Source organism: Xenopus laevis, chromosome 1S (genome assembly GCF_017654675.1).
Source record: "Xenopus laevis strain J_2021 chromosome 1S, Xenopus_laevis_v10.1, whole genome shotgun sequence".
NCBI classification, from domain to species: domain Eukaryota; kingdom Metazoa; phylum Chordata; class Amphibia; order Anura; family Pipidae; genus Xenopus; species Xenopus laevis.
Window position 1 is genome coordinate 43,559,970 of NC_054372.1, and position 19,512 is coordinate 43,579,481.

At 37.2% G+C, this 19,512-nt stretch overlaps 1 protein-coding gene across 1 annotated transcript; it reads right to left on the reverse strand.

The window, feature by feature from the left end:
• Nucleotides 1–12,114: 12,114 nt before the first annotated feature.
• On the reverse strand, nucleotides 12,115–18,537 carry fgb.S (fibrinogen beta chain S homeolog). The gene is made up of 9 exons (XM_018243250.2): nucleotides 18,423–18,537; nucleotides 17,589–17,609; nucleotides 16,687–16,896; nucleotides 16,387–16,570; nucleotides 15,544–15,771; nucleotides 15,038–15,151; nucleotides 13,901–14,023; nucleotides 13,171–13,456; nucleotides 12,115–12,442 (listed from the first exon to the last, which is right to left on the reverse strand). The coding sequence occupies exons 1-9, from the start codon at nucleotides 18,513–18,515 to the stop codon at nucleotides 12,214–12,216; spliced, it is 1,488 nt and encodes a 495-aa protein (XP_018098739.1). The 5' UTR covers nucleotides 18,516–18,537; the 3' UTR covers nucleotides 12,115–12,213.
• Between the last annotated feature and the right edge of the window lie 975 nt (nucleotides 18,538–19,512).

The following is a 19,512-nucleotide window of genomic DNA, read 5'->3' on the forward strand; positions in this document are numbered from 1 at the left end:
TCTTTCCGAAATATGGATCATCACACCATAAGTCTACTAAAAATCATTTCATTAGTATATAAACCCAATAGGATTGTTTTGCCACCACTGTTAATTCATTATGTCTTAGCTGGGGTCAAGTACAAGGTACTGTTTTATTAATGCAGAGAAAAATAACATGTTTTATTAAAGTATGAGACCTGTTATCCAGAATGTTTGGGACCTGAGGTTTCCATATTTTCCATAATTTGAATGTTCATACCTTAAGTCTAGTAGAAATTCATGGAAACATTAAAAAAAACCAATAGGCTGGTTTGGATCAAGTACAAGGTACTGTTTTATTATTACAGAGAAAAAGGAAATAATTTTTAAAAATTTGGATTATTTGGATAAAATTGAGTCTATGGGAGATGGCCTTTCTGTAATTCGGACCTTTCTGGATAACAGGTTTCTGGATAACGGGTCTAATACGTGTATTTGATTAAAATTGACTCTATGGTCTTCCTGTGATTTAAAGCTTTCTGGATAACAGGCTTCTGAATAATGAATCCCATGCCTATCTTTTGAAATTTTGATAAATCTCTCCTTTAATTATTTGGATAAAATGAAGTCTATGGGAGATGGCCTTTCTATAATTCTGACTTTTCTGGATAACGGGTTTCTGGATAATGGATCTAATACCTGTATTTGGATTAAAATGGAGTCTATGGGAAATGGCCTTTCTGTAATTCGGACCTTTCTGGATAGCGGGTTTCCGGATAACGGATCTAATACTTGTATTTAATTAAAATGGACTTTAAAATTTTGATAAATCCCTTCTTTAATTTACCTTTTACAAGACAAGCAGGGCAACGCTGTTGTTTATTCTTTAGGTAGTGTTATCCTTGAAAGTTTAATAAATAACCCAGTGAAGTTCTAGTTGTGCTCTAAATGCTGTGCCCCCACTGTCAGCAAATACTCAGACCCAAGGTTTGTTTTAGGCTTGGGTTGGATTATAGGTACACAGGCTTTTAATTATAGGTGCACAGGCTTTAAATGACACGTACAAAGGTGGTAAGAATAGGAAATTAAGTGGAAACATAGTCCCACTGTTATTTGTAGGTTGTCTACATATATAAGTACAGGATGGGGGACAGGTCAGAGAGAGAAAACTATATACTGTATAGTAACATTAAGGGGCAGATTTAACAAGGGTCGAATTTCGAAGTAAAAAATACTTTGAAATTCGACCATCTAATTAAAATACTTCCAATTCGAATATCGAATTCGAACTGTTTTCAACGAATTTGTGTATTCTGCGGTCTAAGTAAAATCGTTCGACTCGATTTTAACGTATGATCGAACGATTTTACTTCGACTTCAAAAAACTTAGAAAAATGCTGTAGAAGGTCCCCATAGGCTAACATAGCACTACGGCAGGTTTAATTTGGCGACTTATTGAAGTTGAATTTCTTCGATTATCGAATGGTTGAATATTCAAACTATTTTACTTCGAATCGAATTCGAAGTAAATTCGAAGTCGTAGTATCCTATTCGATGGTCGAAGTATCCAAAAAATTACTTCGAATTTCGAATTCTTACTTCGAAAATTCCCTCGAATTCACTTCGACCCTTGATAAATCTGCCCCTAAATGACAACCTAACGCTCTTGCTGAACTACACATTTTACTTAGCTCCTGTTCTCCAGTAAGTCCTTGGCAATGCAACCATTTTTGTCTCCCTTATTACTATGTATAAATATATATATGCTATTTGTTTAGGCCATATGGATCACTGGGTATGTATTATATTGATAACAATATTATAGATATATTGTTGCCATCTCGCCATCAAGGTCACTGACCCCTGCAACAACAAAAAAATGTTGTGAGGGTTACAATCTATTTATTATGACTTCCTCTTCAGTCTCTGCTATTCATTCTCCATTCCAACTTCCATACCACTGTGTACCAGGGTAACTGAACCCTTTCAACCAGTCCACAGTCTAAATTCCAAGCACCTACACAAAAAATAAAAAATCAATATCAATGGCACATTCTCGTAGAATATCACCTTCTACTCTGCACTAAAAGGTGAATTTAAAGGTGAACTACCACTTTAATATTACAGTAAATATATTGTGAATACATTAGAATTTATGAGGTTCTATTTTAATGCTGGTATGAGATACTGGGTAAAGTATTGTGAAAATTACATCCCAACTGCTTTCCACTTCCACCAACAAATAAAACACATTCAAGTCTATGGGGGGCTGCTTTGGACATTTTGACACCATGTTTTCAGGCTACTATAAAATAAGCTTAAGGCACCTGAAGTATCCCTTTTTTTACTTATTGCCTTGGTGTAAGCTTGTTCTTGCTAGCAACCAAATACCTACAGGACGTTCCTGAAGTCAGGAACGTCCTGACCAGGCAAAAGTTGGGGACACAAAGGCAAACCTTGGTTTTGGGATATCCTTCCTCTTGACTCACCAGAGGTAAAAAAATAAGCTGTTTGCATTGTGTAGTAATGTGACAAATGTATTGGCTGTGTGGTGACTATAGTTGTACACATAAAGGGGCAAATTCACTAACCGGCGAAAATTCCGCAGCGCTGGCTTCGCACACATTGCAACACTTCTCCAGTCGTAAATTCGCCTGGACAATGCTAATTCAGGAAGATACGAAGTTGCGCACAGGGTACCGAACGCTGGTGAAATTACGCTGGTGAAATTTTCAACTTCTTTTTGAGGAACTCCTATCTACTCTATTGCACTTCGCCTGGTCTGAGGTGGCGAAGGCAAGTTTGGCGAAAGAGGTAACAGTCAGTAAAATCAAAAACTTAGTGAATTTGCGTAGTAACGCTCTTTCGCCAGACCGAAAATTCATCTGGCGTTAGAGTGCGAAGTTGCTCCAGAGTCTATCTCCTTGGTGAATTTATGCCAGCTACCGTTAGTAAATCTGCCGAATTTGCGCCAGCGTTAGCCACTTCGCCCTTTAGTAAATTTCCCCCATAATATATACACACATTCATCCATCCATTTCATTCTTCTCAATGTGCACTCAACATCTTTTTATTATGTGAACCTTTTTCTCCATACTAGCTTGGTAGCTCAGTCACTGTATTGGTAAAGGTCCATTATTACATCTTTCCATACATTATAAAGTGACCAGTATTATTATGTATGTATTACAGTATTGCTATATAGTGTTTCTCAGAAAGTAAGTAACAAAAGTAAGACACGTAGTATGCGTTCAAGAACATTCATGAACATTTACTACTCGGACAAGTACTCGGATGAAAAATACAAATACAGAACTATTGGTGTTTACAACTGTGGAGCAGGAATATATCGAGGCTTACAGATTTTTAAATGTTTGTGAGTATTCAATAGGGATGTAGCGAACTGTTCGCCGGCGAACTTGTTCGCGCGAACTTCGACCGTTCGCGTCCGCCGAATGTTCGCGAACGTCGCGCGACGTTCGCATTTTGAGTTCGCGTTCGATTCGAATACAAATCGTTCGACCATTCGACCATTCGAATTCCTTCGACCGCTACAAATCGAACGATTTCCATTCGTTCGAACGATTGTAAGCATTCGATCGAATGAAAAGCATTCGATCGAATGAAAAGCATTCGATCGAATGCTTCGATCGTTCGATTCGAATGAAAATCGTTCGATCGAACGATTAAAATCCTTCGATCGTTCGAATCGAACGATTTTAGCGGGTGTTCGAAGTTCGCGAACTGTTTGCGAACGTTCGCATTTTTTGCCGGTGTTCGCGAACGGCGTTCGCGAACACCAAATCGGCAGTTCGCTACATCCCTATTATTCAATCTTAAACCCCAGGAAGTGTCACTGTTAAAAAATCAGGTAAAGGGTAAACTGACCCTGTGGGTGAAGGAAAAGAGCACTTCCCTTTATCAGCTTACAGAAGGGTGTATTATAGAATAAAACCTACTAAACTATGGGGGTTATTTATCAAGGTCCGAATTTATCTCAGTATTTCTAATATCAAACTTCGAGCAACTCCAAATTCCCGAATGGACCTTATTTATGAAGAAAAAAGCCAAGGTCGGGCAAACTTCGGAGCTTTTCCCGAAACTCAGAATTGTTCTGAATTTTCCACAAAAACAGCGTTTTTCTCTGAGTTTTGTGAATTTTTTGCACAGAAACCCCAAAATCATCGGATATCGGTACAGACATCAGCACAGACACTGGATTTGGAGTTTAATAAATCCTGAAAAATTCTGATTTATTTTTTTAAAGGCCTGAAAAATCCGAATTTTTCAGATTTCGGGTATTCGGAGCTTAATAAATAACCCCTTATACATTATTATTATTTCCTTCTCTGTCTATCCCTGAGCTTTTTAGCGCTGGTTCATTTACAAAATACAATTCCAATATTGCTATGGAGGGTTTCTCAGAAGGTAAGTAACAAAGGTTACTTTACACGTAACCTTTGACTCAGACACGTAGCATGCATTAAGATTGCTTATGCAGGCACAATTTTGTTTAGATATTCCCATACCTGAAAACATTTCCCCATCAACTGATAAAGGAACTGTGGGAGTCCTGTTTACACTAAGGTTCAATGTCCTTAGCATAGGCTGAGTTTGCAAAACACATCCTTTGATAGGAATTCTAAATAGTATCCTGCTAAAAACAAATTGGATCATTTTAATATTAAATTAGTTTAATGTCAGAACTTTTAACATGGTCATGCAGGTTGCTAAGCCGATATTTATATTCACAAACTAATATTAGACCCTTCAAATATGATTTGCAGTAGACAGGCCGATTAGTGTTTAAAGGCTACTGTATCTTAGAAAAATTTTCTCCACTGAGGTGCAAACTAATAGGGGTAAATTTACTAAAGGGCGAAGTGACTAACGCTAGCGAAAATTCACCAGCGTGACGTCATTTCGTTACTTCACGAATTAAAATTCGCTAGCGAAGTGGACCTACTCTAGCGCTACTTTGCACCCTAACGACCAGGCAAAGTTGCGCTATGGTGAAGAGACGTAACTACGCTAATTCACTAACTTGCGTATTTTACTGAACGTTACCTCTTGCGCCAGACTTGCCTTCACTACCTCAGACAAGGCAAAGTGCAATAGAGTAGATAGGGCTTGCTTCAAAAAAAGTGGGCACAAAAAACTCTGGCGTCTTTTACTTTTTTATGGGTGATAGGCTGAAAAAGATCGTAATTTTTTTTGGGGTACCCTCCTTCCCCCCTACATTTCCTAAAATATGGCACATAAACTATACAGTGGGCACATGTATAGGGCAAAATAACAACTCTATTTTATTTTTTTTTATTTCCCGGCCTTGTGTAGTGTAATGTATTTGCTGCTACATATACGTCCATTGTAGTTTAACTTGGCACTGTATGCAAATTAGGCATCGCTAGCGCAACTTCGCTTTGCTTGACTAATTAACGCTAGCGCAACTTCACTACCGTTCGCCTCCCTGAGCGCAACTTCGGATTTTAGTGAATTAGCGGCTCCCTGGCAAAGTGCGGCAAAGCCAACGCTGGCGCGACTTCCAAGGTAAGCATATTTGCCCCATAGAGCCCACACTCCAGTTTGGGAAACAATATTATTTTGCCCAAAACCATGCTCATAGTGAGTACTACGACTCCCGCACTGGGAGGGAGCTCTTGGTGTGTGCGGCCAGGTTTGGTGACACACATAGGCATAGCGAGCAAGTGGGGAATCTAATCATTATTCTCCTGTTTAGGTTCCCATCATGGCCAGTCACATAGGGAGCTCCCTCCTGGTGTGGATGGCATAGTGTTCAATGCAAGTATTTTTTGGGCAAACTTCCACCTGATGCAGAGGCATAGAACTCCCTACATGTATTTTGTTGGGCAAAATAGTATTGTTTTCCCCAACCAGAGTGCAGGCTTTAAATCACACCTCCAGTGGGGGAAACAGTTTTCCCATGATAAGTTAACTCAACTATTTACATCTAAAATGAGGTTGGATTTTATATTGTAAGCATTATTGAGCAGGACCCTTTTACCTCCTGTCTTGCTCAGTATTTGTATGTAATTTGTATGTTTGATGTGTACACCCATCTATTGTAACACTTTCTTTGGAGAATATGTTGGTGCTTTATCAATATGGTTATTATTAATATTATTATTAATAATAATAATAATAATAATAATAATAATACCAATGTTTAGAAATTATTATTATTATTATTATTATTATTAGTAGTAGTAGTAGTAGTAGTAGTAGTAGTAGTAGTAGTAGTAGTAGTAGTAGTAGTAGTAGTAGTAGCAGCAGCAGTAATAGTAGTAGTAGTATTATAAAAATGGCACATGCAGAGCTATGACCTATTTAGTATACTACAGAACATGAAATAATGTCAGTGCGCTAATCCAAAAAGATACAGGAAAGCTTTATGGTGATTTAGTTGACCCGGTGGTTTTGCAGACAAGCATCTTTTAATCAAATTTGAGTTTTCAAAGTTCTCCTTATGCCCTTTGATCCTGTTTAAGCAAACAAAACCTGATCCTTCAAAAGCAAAATCTGTTTGAATCTAAAAGCATATATGAAGCTAGACAAAAATGCACCACTGTTTAGTTTATTTGCTTTGCGGGTCTCAAGTTACACACACTTCAGCTACATTTTGATAACGAAAACGAAGTGCCGCGTGTGCTTTAGAGCAGGTGACTCTTCATTATAGCGGGTGGGAAGACACGCAGTTCGGGGAGATTGTCGCCCATATGAAGAGGTGATTAATCGCCAAGCGACTAAATCTCCCCGAATCTGCCCGTGTGTCTCAACTAGGGTTGCCACCTGGCCGGTATGATGGTTGACCCCAAAAATTATGGTTGACCCAAATGTTAATAATAGGGAAAAAAGAATTGAGCATAGGACTGGCCAGATATGGGATGACTTTGACGTAGTTGGCCACCTTAAATATATTGCAATATATGGACAAACAATCCCTGTTTTGTTTAAAGGGTAAGGCATTTTTCAGTAGCAGTATGCACAAAATGTCTCTGTCTTAAATATATTGACAATGGGTTGAGTGCTGAGGACTCTTGTAATTCTCAACTAGGGTTGCCACCTGGCCGGTATGATGGTTGACCCCAAAAATGATGGTTGACCCAAATGTTAATAATAGGGAAAAAAGAAAAATAAATAGGAAGGCCCGCATTTTTTTCCGAAAAAAGTTGGCAACTCTAGTCTCAACCTTAAAGAATGCATTTAGATATAGCTGAGTGTGGTTTAATAATGGAATACAGGCATCAGCAGCATCAAAAGAAAACACATTCTGGATGCAAAGCTTGCATACTTATTGTATCATTAAAACAAAGCACATCAGAGAAAATAACCTGGGGAGGTGATATCATTATAACTGATTTTTATTGGATCCTAAGTATCATTTAAAATAAAAACTTGAAATATAAAGAACAGCAACAACAGCTTAATGTTAAATGCTGCCAGGGCACTTGTGATTTTCTTATACCAAGATTAAAGGAGAACTTAACCCCTTAGTTACAAGAGCCCCCCCCCCTTAATTACCCTCCTTTGGGCAATACTCTTAGGGGGTTATTTACTAAAATCCAAAAAGTTCTCATTATTTTCTGAAAACGACTCCACCCAAATCAGTACGGACAACCCCCCCTGTGAAAATGTTATCAATACATTTTCACAATCATTTCTTGAGCAGGATAAAAAATTGTGACAAAATCTGAATCATACAATTCTAAAAATCTTTTTGGATTTGTCACCAAAACCTGCGACTTTTTCAAATTTTTTATATTTGACGTCTGAAACCTGAGACTTTTTCGGATTTGACGACCGAAACCACAAAATCTTCGGACTATTGAATGAAACCCAGCGCAGATCAGGATATCATTGACTTCTACTTGAACTCGCCAGGTCTGAGATGGAGTCAGGGGTGATCCCGGCCCCTCCACCACAACCCCCCTTCCCGCACACTCACTAGTTTGAAAACCGGAAATTGAGCTCTTAAAGTTGCAGGAGCAGCATTTTGCCACCCCTGGAAACTAGTGGGGCACTGCAGCCTGAAACAAGTTGAGAAACTCGCCTCATTGCTACCGTGCCCCTGGATGGAGTACTTTTTTATTAGGTCTTTTAAAACCATTGGGGTTTAATAAATCTCGAAAGACTAGAAAAAACCTGACCTTAATAAATAACCCCCTTAGGGGCAAATTCACTAAGCGCCGAAAAACATCAAATAAAATTTTTATTTTGCCCTACACATGTGCCAACTGTATAGTTAAGTTGGCATGAGTTAGGAAATGTAGCGGGGAAGGAAGGGGAGCCCCAAAAATTTTTTCGATTTTTTTCAGCCTATCACCCATAATATAGAATATAGAATAGTTAAGTTGGCATGAGTTAGGAAATGTAGGGGGGAAGGAAGGGGAGCCCCAAAAATTTTTTCGATCTTTTTCAGCCTATCACCCATAATATAGAAAAAACGCCAGCGTTTTTTGGGACTTAGAAACATTTTTAACTTTTTTTGAAGAAATCCCTATGTACTCTATTGCACTTCATCTAGCGTGAATTCGCAAATTCAATAACGGACGCTGGCGTAACTTCGGTAGTGTTACTTCGCACCCTTACACTTGGCGAATTTGCGCAACGGACGTAACTACGCAAATTCACTAACGCGTGCATTGTTCTGAAAAATACCTTTTACGCTAGACTTCCTTCACCACCTCAGACCAGATGAAGTGCAATAGAGTACATAGGGATGTCTTCAAAAAAAGTTAAAAATGTTTCTAAGTCCCAAAAAACGCTGGCGTTTTTTCTATATTATGGGTGATAGGCTGAAAAAGATCGAAAAAATTTTTGGGGCTCCCCTTCCTTCCCCCCTACATTTCCTAACTCATGCCAACTTAACTATACAGTTGGCACATGTGTAGGGCAAAATAACAATTTTATTTGATGTTTTGAAGGTTTCCCAGGCATTTGTAGTGTTGCTACATATTCCTCCATTGAAATTTGAATTTGGCGCCGTATGCAAATTAACCATCGCTAGCGTAACTTCGCTTCGCGAATCAACGCTAGCGCAACTTCACAACCTTACGCTACCCCTGAGCGCAACTTAGGATTTTAGTGAATTTGCGGAGCGCTGGCGAAACTACGCCTGGCGAAGTGCGGCGAAGTTACCCCTGGCACAACTACGAATCTTAGTGAATGTCCCAATTAGTGTCTTAGCGCAGACATGTACCCTGCAGGCGCATACGCAATTGGAGCTAGTCAGAAAACCACTTCAACTGCCCATGCGCCTACAGGGTCGGAGTCGCCAAAGAGACCAGGGGCAAATTCGCTAACCTCCGTAAATTCGCCAACGTTCAGTAAAATGCGCATCTTAGTGAATTTGCAAAGTAACACACTTTCACCAGTGTGAAATTTCGCCTGGCGTAAGAGTGCGAAGCAGCGCTAGAGTCTATCTCCTTCGCTAGCGAAGTTGCGCCCGTTAGTAAATCGGCGAAGTACCAAAATGACATCACACTGGTGAATTTTCGCTAACTTTAATCACATCGCCGTAAATTTGCCCCCAGAAGAGTGGACAGAAAAGGACAGAAGATGGTGCCTGGGACCTCGCTGCGCTACTCTGAGTTTTTAGCTCAGGTTTTCAAACAGGGGCATTGTTTTACATAATAGACTATGTGGGAAGGGAGAGATAAGGGAGGCCGATGGAGGGAATATATATATTATAAAAATTATATATAATTTCAAATATAACTGTTAGGTGGTTATTTAATAAACTCCGAATGCAAAAATCACGAAGAATTCGTGATTTTTTTTCTAAAATCAGACTTTTAAAAAATCGCGAATTTTCCGGAATTTATTAAACCCCGAGGATGGAAAAGTCAGAATCTGAAAATTCGGCATCTCAGACCTGTCGAAGTTGCATATACTGTAAGTCAATGGGAGAAGTCCCAATGATTTTTTGATGTGCGCTGGGTTTCGTGTAATACCCTGAAGTTTTGGAGTTTTTAGGTAAAAATTCCAAAAACTTTTGAAATTCATGAAAATCGTATGCGGTACAGATTTTTTACCACAAGGAAAATTTAATAATAAATAAGTGTAAAAAACACGAGCGGATTTGATCAGAGTTTGTAGCAGAAAATATTGAGATAAATTCGGACTTGCAACTTTCATTGCAGGTGTATGACGTCATAGTGACAGCTATATGCTCACCAGTAGGTGCAAGTAAATAATTAATATGCATCAAACGCCAAAGACAACCAGTGTGTAGCCTGTGCCACTCTTCCTCTCTTCCTCTCCCTCACTGATTGCATAACTGAGTGATTGCCAATATTCTAGGCCAGAAATTATTCTTGCCCCCAAATTTTATTCTTCACACTTTTAGCAGACAAGTGTATTATCCATGCAGTTATAAATTAATCTTTAAAACGTAACTTGTGTTTAGGTGGCAAAGCTTCATTAGAAAAAAGAAATTGAGCAATGTGGTAGCACAAGTTCACGTTGTGTCCAATATGGCAAAAATTACAATACAAGAGATATGATGTATTAGTCTAGTGCATTGTATTTAGCTAATACTATGATCATGATCTGGGTAGGGGTCATACAGTTGAGATCCAATATATAAATTGAAATGCCTCTGTGTTGAGCTTGAATCTATTTCTTTATTCTTTAATAATTTGTTCAAAAGGTAAGAAAATAAGACATTTTTGAGCTGTGTATACATTATCAGAGAAATAACTGGAATGCAGAATAATTAATTATAAAGCCAGGTTTATTATTTATAAATACAGGTATCCAAAAACCCATTATCCAGAAAGCTCTAAATTACGGAAAGGCCGTCTCCCATAGACTCAATTTTATCCAAATAATCGACATTTTTTTTAAATTATTTCTCTTTTCTCTGTAATAATAAAACAGTACCTTGTACTTGATCCCAACTAAGATATAATTAATCCTTATTGGAAGCAAAACCAGCCTATTGGGTTCATTTATGTTTACATGATTTTCTAGTACAATTAAGGTATGGAGATCCAAATTAGAGAAAGATCCGTTATCCGGAAAGCTCCACGTCCCGAGCATTCTGGATAAAAGGTCCCAGACCTGTACTATATATAATTACCAAAAAGTGAAAGTCTTGTTTGCTTAGATAGGACATTCTTGAATTTTGGAGGTTTTTGGATAATGGGTTTCCAGATAATAGTTAGGTTAAATATATTTGAGAACATATGTAGAGTATTCCACTTATAGTTAATGTTACTGTATAAAAGATGCCAGAATCACCATGATTTTTGACCTTTCTAAAACGGGCTTCCTTGTTTAACACGCATCCTACTTGTACTGAATGTTTCCATCATGTACGGTAATCATATAGCCACACATCTTAGCATTAAAGCATGTGCAGAAATGTATAGTAAGTAGTAAACAATGCAGTTGTAAATGCTACTCTTGGACCAAAGGTTGGAAACCATTTAGATTGATACACTAAAAGCAAAAAATGATTCAGGTGACTTTATTTTGAAATGAGAGTGTAGTTCCATACAATATTTTATACAGAGTTGTTGCTGATCCTAATGAAATTGTATATGATTTAGTCAGTCGTCTCTGAGTTTCTTTTCTGTTCTAGGATTTTACGATAAGTGTAAGGTTTCTAAAAAATGCATCGACAAAATCAGGGCAGCAGTCAGTTAACTGAGAGCTCTAACAATGAAGCTATTACAGACTGACTGCCTGGGCTGACACAAACTAATATAAGTCTGAGTTCTGTAGAGTCTGGGTACAGTTAAAGAGGTTGTTCACCTTCCAAACACTTTTTACATCTCAATTGTTTTCAGATTGTTTATCAGAAATAAATATTTTTTCAGTTGCTTCGCATCTTTTTTTACTGTTTTTCTAAATCTGTAGTATAAGGATCAGGGCACACAAGCAGATTCAGGGAGATTAGTGGCCCCGCAACAAATCTTCTCTTCTTCAGGGCGACTAATCTTCCCAAACTACCTCCCCTGCCTTCCCGATGACTAAAATGTAAATCGCCAGCGGAATGGCACTCAGCAAGATTCATTGTCCGATGTTTCCTCGTGCGGCAATCCCCCCATATCTGCTTGTGTGCCTGACCTTAAAGTTTAATGTTCTAAAAAACAACTGAACTGAAAAAAAAAAAGGTGAAGGTGGTAATGCTAAAAGTCATCTATATGTTTTTGATGGTCCTCTTCACTGACCCAGGGGACTTGAATCATGGGTTCTAAGGATTTTTTTATACATGTCAGCATTTTATTTATTAAAATATGGTCTAATCTTTATGCTCATCTTCTTCATTGAATACCAGGAGTCCTTCCAGTTCATCCATACAACACCATCATCTGTGCCGTGCTTTGCCATATCCCATGTGTAATGTCCACCCCAATAATATCTTCCATTAGGATTGGCCGCATGGCATCGATTGTACCACCATCCTCCACCATCTTCTTTTGAACACTGTTTGTTAGGATCTGAGTGTTGCCTATAAATTATAAAAGTGAGATGCTGTAAAAATGTAGGTAAAAATATACAGTTCATTGAAATACATTCTAGACTGCCCCTCTACTGCTAAGAGAACAGAGCAATAGAAACGACTTAACTTACGGCAGGTATGATAGTAAAGGAGGGTGATAGTAGTAGGGTGCTTTCAGAAGAGCCTCCAGTGTATCACCCCCAAATGTCCTGGGCAGATACACTGTGATTGATTGCTTAATTATAGACTAAAAGTGATCCATCTGACTCTAGGCTTGTAAAACCAAAAACCAACAAGGCAAAAAACAGGAATCATTTTCACAGGGAGTACAAATATTGTTGAGCAATTACTCTCATTTCATTTCGTTCAGTTTGCGAGTGGCTCATGAACCATATATTTTAGACTGTAAGCTCTATTTAGCTTTTATTGATACTCTCTACCTCTTTTATCAGTTAGCATTTGTATTTTTGTATTATAGACGCTATATTACAATACTATTTTGAATTATATACATAAAATGAATATTAGACTATACAGTATATTAAAAGCAGGTATAGTGACATCTTCATAAAAAACTGATGTGCAGTCTCTGTTTAAGAATTAACCAAATCCACATGTACTGTGCAAGCTGCTTTACAATATTATATTCTGATATTAGTAGATTGCCAAGCCAAGTTGTTATTGTTGTTGTTAACCCTTTGAAAGTAACAGTGACCAATAAATGAAAAAATACTAACCATCCATCATTGTCTCTATCAAAAGTACTGAAGAACATGCCATTGTGTATTGTCATGGTTCGGTTCTCTCCTTTCAGTTGTGAAGCACCCTCCATTAGAGCATTGCCAGCAGTTCCTTTGTAGCCACTAACAGAAAGTTGATATTTATTTGCCTCGTTTTGCACTGTGAAACCATTGTATTGGGCTGTTACTTTGGCACCGTCCCAGTCTTCCATTTCAAATAAAGCTTCTGTAGCTCCCAGGTTAGTCAGCTGGCTAATCTTTTCATTGCCAAGCCAGAATTCCCCTGAAATTCATTGATTTAAAATGCAACAAATTAATATTTCAACAAGTGCAAATTACTTCTTTTAGAGTATTTTTACAGTTATAATGCGTAAAACATAAAACCAAAAGCATTTTTGGACACTTTGCCATTTTATTTTGTTCTATGAAGCCAAGACAAAATTTCAAGCCTTGCTTTATTAATATGAAGCTTGTAAATAATTAAAATTAGCAGTTATCCTAAACGGCAATGGTTAACTCAACATAAAAGAGCATGGCATATCCAAAGCTTTTTTTACTTTTTCATGAATTTTAGAAAAGTGTTTTTATATTTATAGATAGCATTTAGATTTATATATAGCATCTGTATTCATAGAAAACAGGACACACAGCAGCATTCATATTGATTTGAAAGGAATATTAGCATTATTGAAATTTTTATAATTTAATTACTGAAATGTGGCTCTACCTGGCATGTCGCAGATACCCTTTCCACCGTTGGAAGCAATATTTCCAAATCCAGATTTGTAGGCATCCCATGTCCTTCCAAAACCAACACTGCCATCTTGTCTGTTCTGAATAACAGTCCATCCTGTAAAATTTAATTGTATTAAACTGTGGTAAATTTTAACCCAGTACAGTATTTGAATATTTATTAAATGTCGCTATGACTGCTATGTTGAATGAAGTCCTTAAACCAATCCTCTTGCACTTTTATCTGCTGACAGGCAGTGCACTAAGCCACAAGGTTCTATGGCTGCCATTTTTTTCTATTTCCTCATCTACTGTCAAGATCTCTTGGTATATTATATCAATTATTGATGTGTGCCCTTTGCTTACATATCAGACTATATCAGTGTCGGACTGGGACGCCAGGGGCCCACCAAAAACCCTTAGACCAGGGGCCCACCCAAAAGCGTTTAGACCAGGGGCCCACTCTAAGATTATTTTCTTCCTCTCCTCACTCAACCTCTATTTGCCTATTCTCTTTTCTTTACATACTATAACCTATTATTCCATCTATTTAGCCTCTTTATTCTCATAGAAATAGGCAATGGCCTTGAAATAAGCCAAATGTTTAGGAGCAGGAGGGCCCACTGACACTTGGGCCCACCGGGAGTTTTCCTGGTATCCCGGTGGGCCAGTCCGATGCTGGAATATATATATATATATATATATATATATATATATATATATACTGAGACAAGCTAGACTTTTCTAGAGTTTGAATAGTTGCAACCTCAATCTATGCAGTAAGCCTATGAATGCACAACCTTCACCACAAACTCAGCAAGTAAAGGCTGGCTAAGAAACTTAAATTTTTTTTTATGCCAACTTTATTTTACCTTTTTTTGAAAATTAATAGAACAATGTTATTTTCATTTGCTTGTGACAAACAAACAACTTGACTAATCCTATCTTTTTTTCTAAAATATGCTGGTGCTCGAAAATAAAATATGAAATAGCAGAAAAAAGTTTTTTTAATAAACGCTTTTCAAATAAATCTGCCTCCGTGTCAAAACTCAGTTAAAAGGAATTTTGGAAGTTGACATAAAACAGAATGACAGAATTTACACTTATTTATATGCTGACTTCATTGACCTACCTCCATCATGTGTTACCATATCACAATAAACCTTGAATGGTCTGAAGAAACTATCAGGCTGGATAAGGTACATCTCAGATGTCTCTCCACCTTTCCTGTAAATTTCTTCGCATTCTGCAATCAATATTAAAGTATTTAAAAATGCAAAAAGAGAAAGCATACAAAAATAGGCAGGGCTCTGGGTTGCTTGATCAAATGATCACAAAAACAAAAAGATTATATACAAAGAAGTTAGATGAAGATTAACTTGATAGAAGACAAGACATGTAAGACGTATATTATGTCTATTTCTTGGGATTTGTACAAATCGTGCATGTGCAAACATTGTATCAATTATATGTTCCACTGAAATCAGCACAAGCTTTGAATGATTGAAACCAAGAAATATACAGTATCTCCTCTGTAGTCCTAGGTCTCCTGCAAGCTTGTCATCTGCCTTAATAAAAAAATCCATATCGCTTAATCTAATAAGAAAGTAAATGTGCCATGTTTATTTATTGTAGTACCTTTGCCAGAGACAACCGGGATGGGGCAAGTTGTGACACATGGTGAGCGACAATTTTCCACTTGTGTGGCTATTGCAGTTTCAAGTTTCTGAATTTTGGATCGAATATTTTCTAGTACTTGCCGAAGAATGCGAATGTTAGATGGAATTTTGGTGTCCAGATTGTCTTTGATGAATGTGTACTGCTCCTCCAGTTCTAGGTTGTATTCATTGATTACATTCTGGTTATCTACAAAAGAAGTTACACATGTCAATTTAATTCACATTTCTGTTAGATATTCCTGCAAAGCGAACCTTAAAGGACATGTCAACGGCAAAATAAAAATGGGCCTAATACAGGAAAAAATAATTCTAAGCAACTTTCCAATATACATTTATTAAACATTTTAGTTATTTGTAAAAACAATTGCTATTGAAAGTAGCATTAATCCTGGTTGATATTTTTTAAACAATGTTGCAAAAGTCTGAGATCCCCAGAAAAGATATGTCTGTTAATCAGTTGCCTTGTCTTACATTGTTTCAACAGTCTGAGCCACCAGGGTGGGTAATAAAAAGGAACAGACATTGCATTCCATAGCAATACATATACAAATAACTTAAAAACCAAAGCTGCTGTATGTATAGGACAACCAAATGATATACTGTGACTTAGACAAACCTAGACCTACTGTAAGTTGCTAAGATCCCCTACTTTATTTAGCCATTTAACTGCTAAAAGCTTGGATCTTTATATGACCAGTTTGGTCCTTAGATCTGAAGAGATATGTCTGCCTGCTTGTAGTCATTACTAGGTGTTTGCAATCAACAGTGATAGTATAGTAATAAAGTGTGAAACTAGCTATACCTAGTGTTTGTTGTTGTCTTTCTTTAAGCTTCTGTCCCAGTACAGTTGTATATCTATATATAATATTTGCTGATTGAGACAAGGTTTCCACTCTTCCACGGACATCATTGATAGCAGATTTAACATTCCTTTCTTGTTTCAGCAATGTTGTTCTGAGCTCACATCCAGTTGGACACAATGTTCCCTAAAATTAAAAATACATAACCTTTCAGCTTTGTATGTTGGCCGCAAGGGATTATGAAGACTAAAACACAAATTACAAAAAGGTGGTCGCCAGAGAAAAACATAACGTGAAATTACCAGTTCCTCATATGCATGTTTACAGCCACCGGCATCTGGATACTCAGTAGCTTCTTTTTTCTGAGCTTTGGCAGGAGCCTTGGTTGGACGTCCTCTGTAACTTCCACCGCTGATTGGTGGGGGGGCAGGTCTTCGAGTAGGAACTGGCTCTTGGCCTCTTGATAGGGGCCTGTGTCCACGAGCATCAACCGTAGCTGTTGCATTTTCTGACTAATATTAATAGCACATGAAATAACTGAGTCAAAATGTATTTCTGTTATAACTTAACACCTAATTTATATACTGCATATAATTATTTGTATTTTAACTGGTTTATAGCCTACAAGAAAAATACCAGGGTGCATATTACCACAACACTATATTAAGCAGTGATTTTCCAAAATTGTATTTTCTCTCATTTACAAATCCATGTGAAAAAAAGGAATCAAAATAATATTTTGAAAATAAATTTACAAAAACAATTAAATTTGCTCTGTATGCAGCACAGCTTTTTAGTCTCTAGATTTTGTGCAAGTACAGTAAGCAACAGCTTGGATTCATATATTATCTGATAATTAACATATGGTTGAAGTTTCTGACTTATTCTCTAGTGACAAGGCAGGGCATTCATTTCGCAAAATATTTCAAATGCATGATGAGACATTCTATAGCCAAAATTATTTTTATGTAAAGTTTTTCAAACTTTTTTACCCATATATGGAACCACTGGAGTGGTTTATTAGATATGGCAACTTGTGAAAGCAATTTCAGTTAATGTAATAAAGAAAATAACCGTGTTAATTTTTTTTTAAATTAGATTTAAATTAATCCTTTAATATCCACTGGCATCAACAAGTGATTTGTTTGTATTCCATCAAAGAGATCCCATTAAAAGAAAATAATAAGGTTTCTTTTCAGCTTACCTTGTTCAGTGCTGCTTCATCCTGTTAACACAGAAAAGCAATTTAACCAGAGGTTTGCATATTGTTTGTTATATAAATCTATCACTTCTAAATTATGTATGTATAAGTATAAATTATACATTCATGTGCATATACAGTATATGCCTGTGTGTGTCTGTATTAGACCAGTGATCCCCAAACAGTGGCTCGTGAGCTGAGCAGCCCCTTGGATGTTGCTCTCAGTGACCTCAAAGCAGGTGCTTATTTTGGGTTTCCTGGTTTGGAGACAAGTTATGGTTGCAAAAAAAACAGGTGTCCTGCCAAACAGAGCCTCCTGTCAACTGCCAGTCCACATAGAGGAAACTTAATAGCTAATTAAAGGCCTTATTTTGCACCCCAGGAAAATTTTTCATTCTTCATTCCCAATTTTCATTTTACATTTGAATGTTGCCCATGGGTACTAAAGGTTGGGGATCCTTGTATTAGAAAGGTCCCTTGGTTGCTGGTCTCTCTGTACATTAAATAACCCCAACAGGCTGGGCTTACAATAAGGATTAATTATATCAAGTACAAGGTACAGTTTTATTATTACAGAGAAAAAGGAAATCATGTATAAGAATTTGGATTATTGATATAAAATGGAGTCTATGGAAGACGTCCTTTCTCGTAATTAGGAGTTTTCTGGATAATGGGTTTCTGGATATATATAATTACAGGATAATTGCAGAATAAATATTTGCCCTTCAGTAAGTTGCTGTCTAGTTTTGTACAACTAAAAAAAACTGTCCAGCCTTCATAAAAAAAACACAGCAATCCTTATATATGCTATATTATATAATGAGAAAGCTCAATTACCACATCATCCTCATCGTAATCACTTGAACAACACACTGCCGAGACACACAGGGCAAACAGCAGAAGCACCCTCGTGATTCTGGATGCTTGCATGGCTGGTATCTCTTCTAATAACTCTTCTCTCTAAAATTCTGCTGTTCTTAAATACTCATTGTAGTAACACTCCACCCCCTCAGCCACATCTGTGTCTTTCTCCTGATAGGGGTTTTGCTGCAATCACTCCTGTCTAGCAGGTTAATAGATAATTTGTACTCTGTTAGATGAACAGATTGATCCCACAGTAGAGGTGGTCTGTTTGATCACATTGAGAAACACTTTGCACTTTTGTGTTTCTTTAATACCTGAATTTTGTTTTTTAGTTTTTTTCTCTAAACCAATAACAACGAAAATTAGTTATTGCCTTTAGTTACTCAGAGAAACTCAGCAACTGTCTATTCATTCCTATGAGATTATTAGAATCATATTTATCAAATGAATAACTCGTGGAGGCTTATTTATTGAAGATGGGATTTTAGTGGTTTTAGAAGTTTTTGAAACCATGACTAAACTCACAAACTCTAAAACCATTATTGCCATCAAATTTATTAAAAGTTATGATTTAAAAAAGTTCCACCTCTACAGGTTCAAGTTTTTCGGAAAATTCTGAACAAAAAATATTCCAAAAAAATCTAACAATCTGATTTCTGGTTTAAAAATGGTCCAATAGGATCAATGCACCTCCCATTGACTTCTACAGTGCCTTGACAACTTTTACTTGGCAAAGTTTGGCATTAAAGGCTTTTAAAGGCCTTTGGCCTCATGTTTTTTTATGATTATGGAACTTCTCTGTGACTTATAATATCCTTATATTTTACAATAGGGGGTACTTTATTCACTATATTGATCCTATATATAGTGAGTAAAGTACCCCACTATTTGGTATTGACTCTATTAGGCAGAAGATGCACTGACATTCAATGCGGAAGCACAAGGGGACAGCAGGTAAAAACAGGCAGTCTATGTGGTGCAGTGCATAGAGCGCCTGTGTTATTCCGTGGAGTCTTGCGTTCAAACGCTGGGTGGGTGATTTTCCAGTCCTTTCAGGGTTCTT

Coding starts and splice junctions, on each gene's coding strand:
- fgb.S (XM_018243250.2), bottom strand. CDS start 18,515: ATGCAAGCATCCAGAATCACGAGGGTGCTTCTGCTGTTTGCCCTGTGT. Junction 15,152..15,543: donor CCCGGTTGTCTCTGGCAAAG/GTACTACAATAA, acceptor TATTGATTGCAG/AATGCGAAGAAATTTACAGG. Junction 14,024..15,037: donor TATGGTAACACATGATGGAG/GTAGGTCAATGA, acceptor TAAATTTTACAG/GATGGACTGTTATTCAGAAC.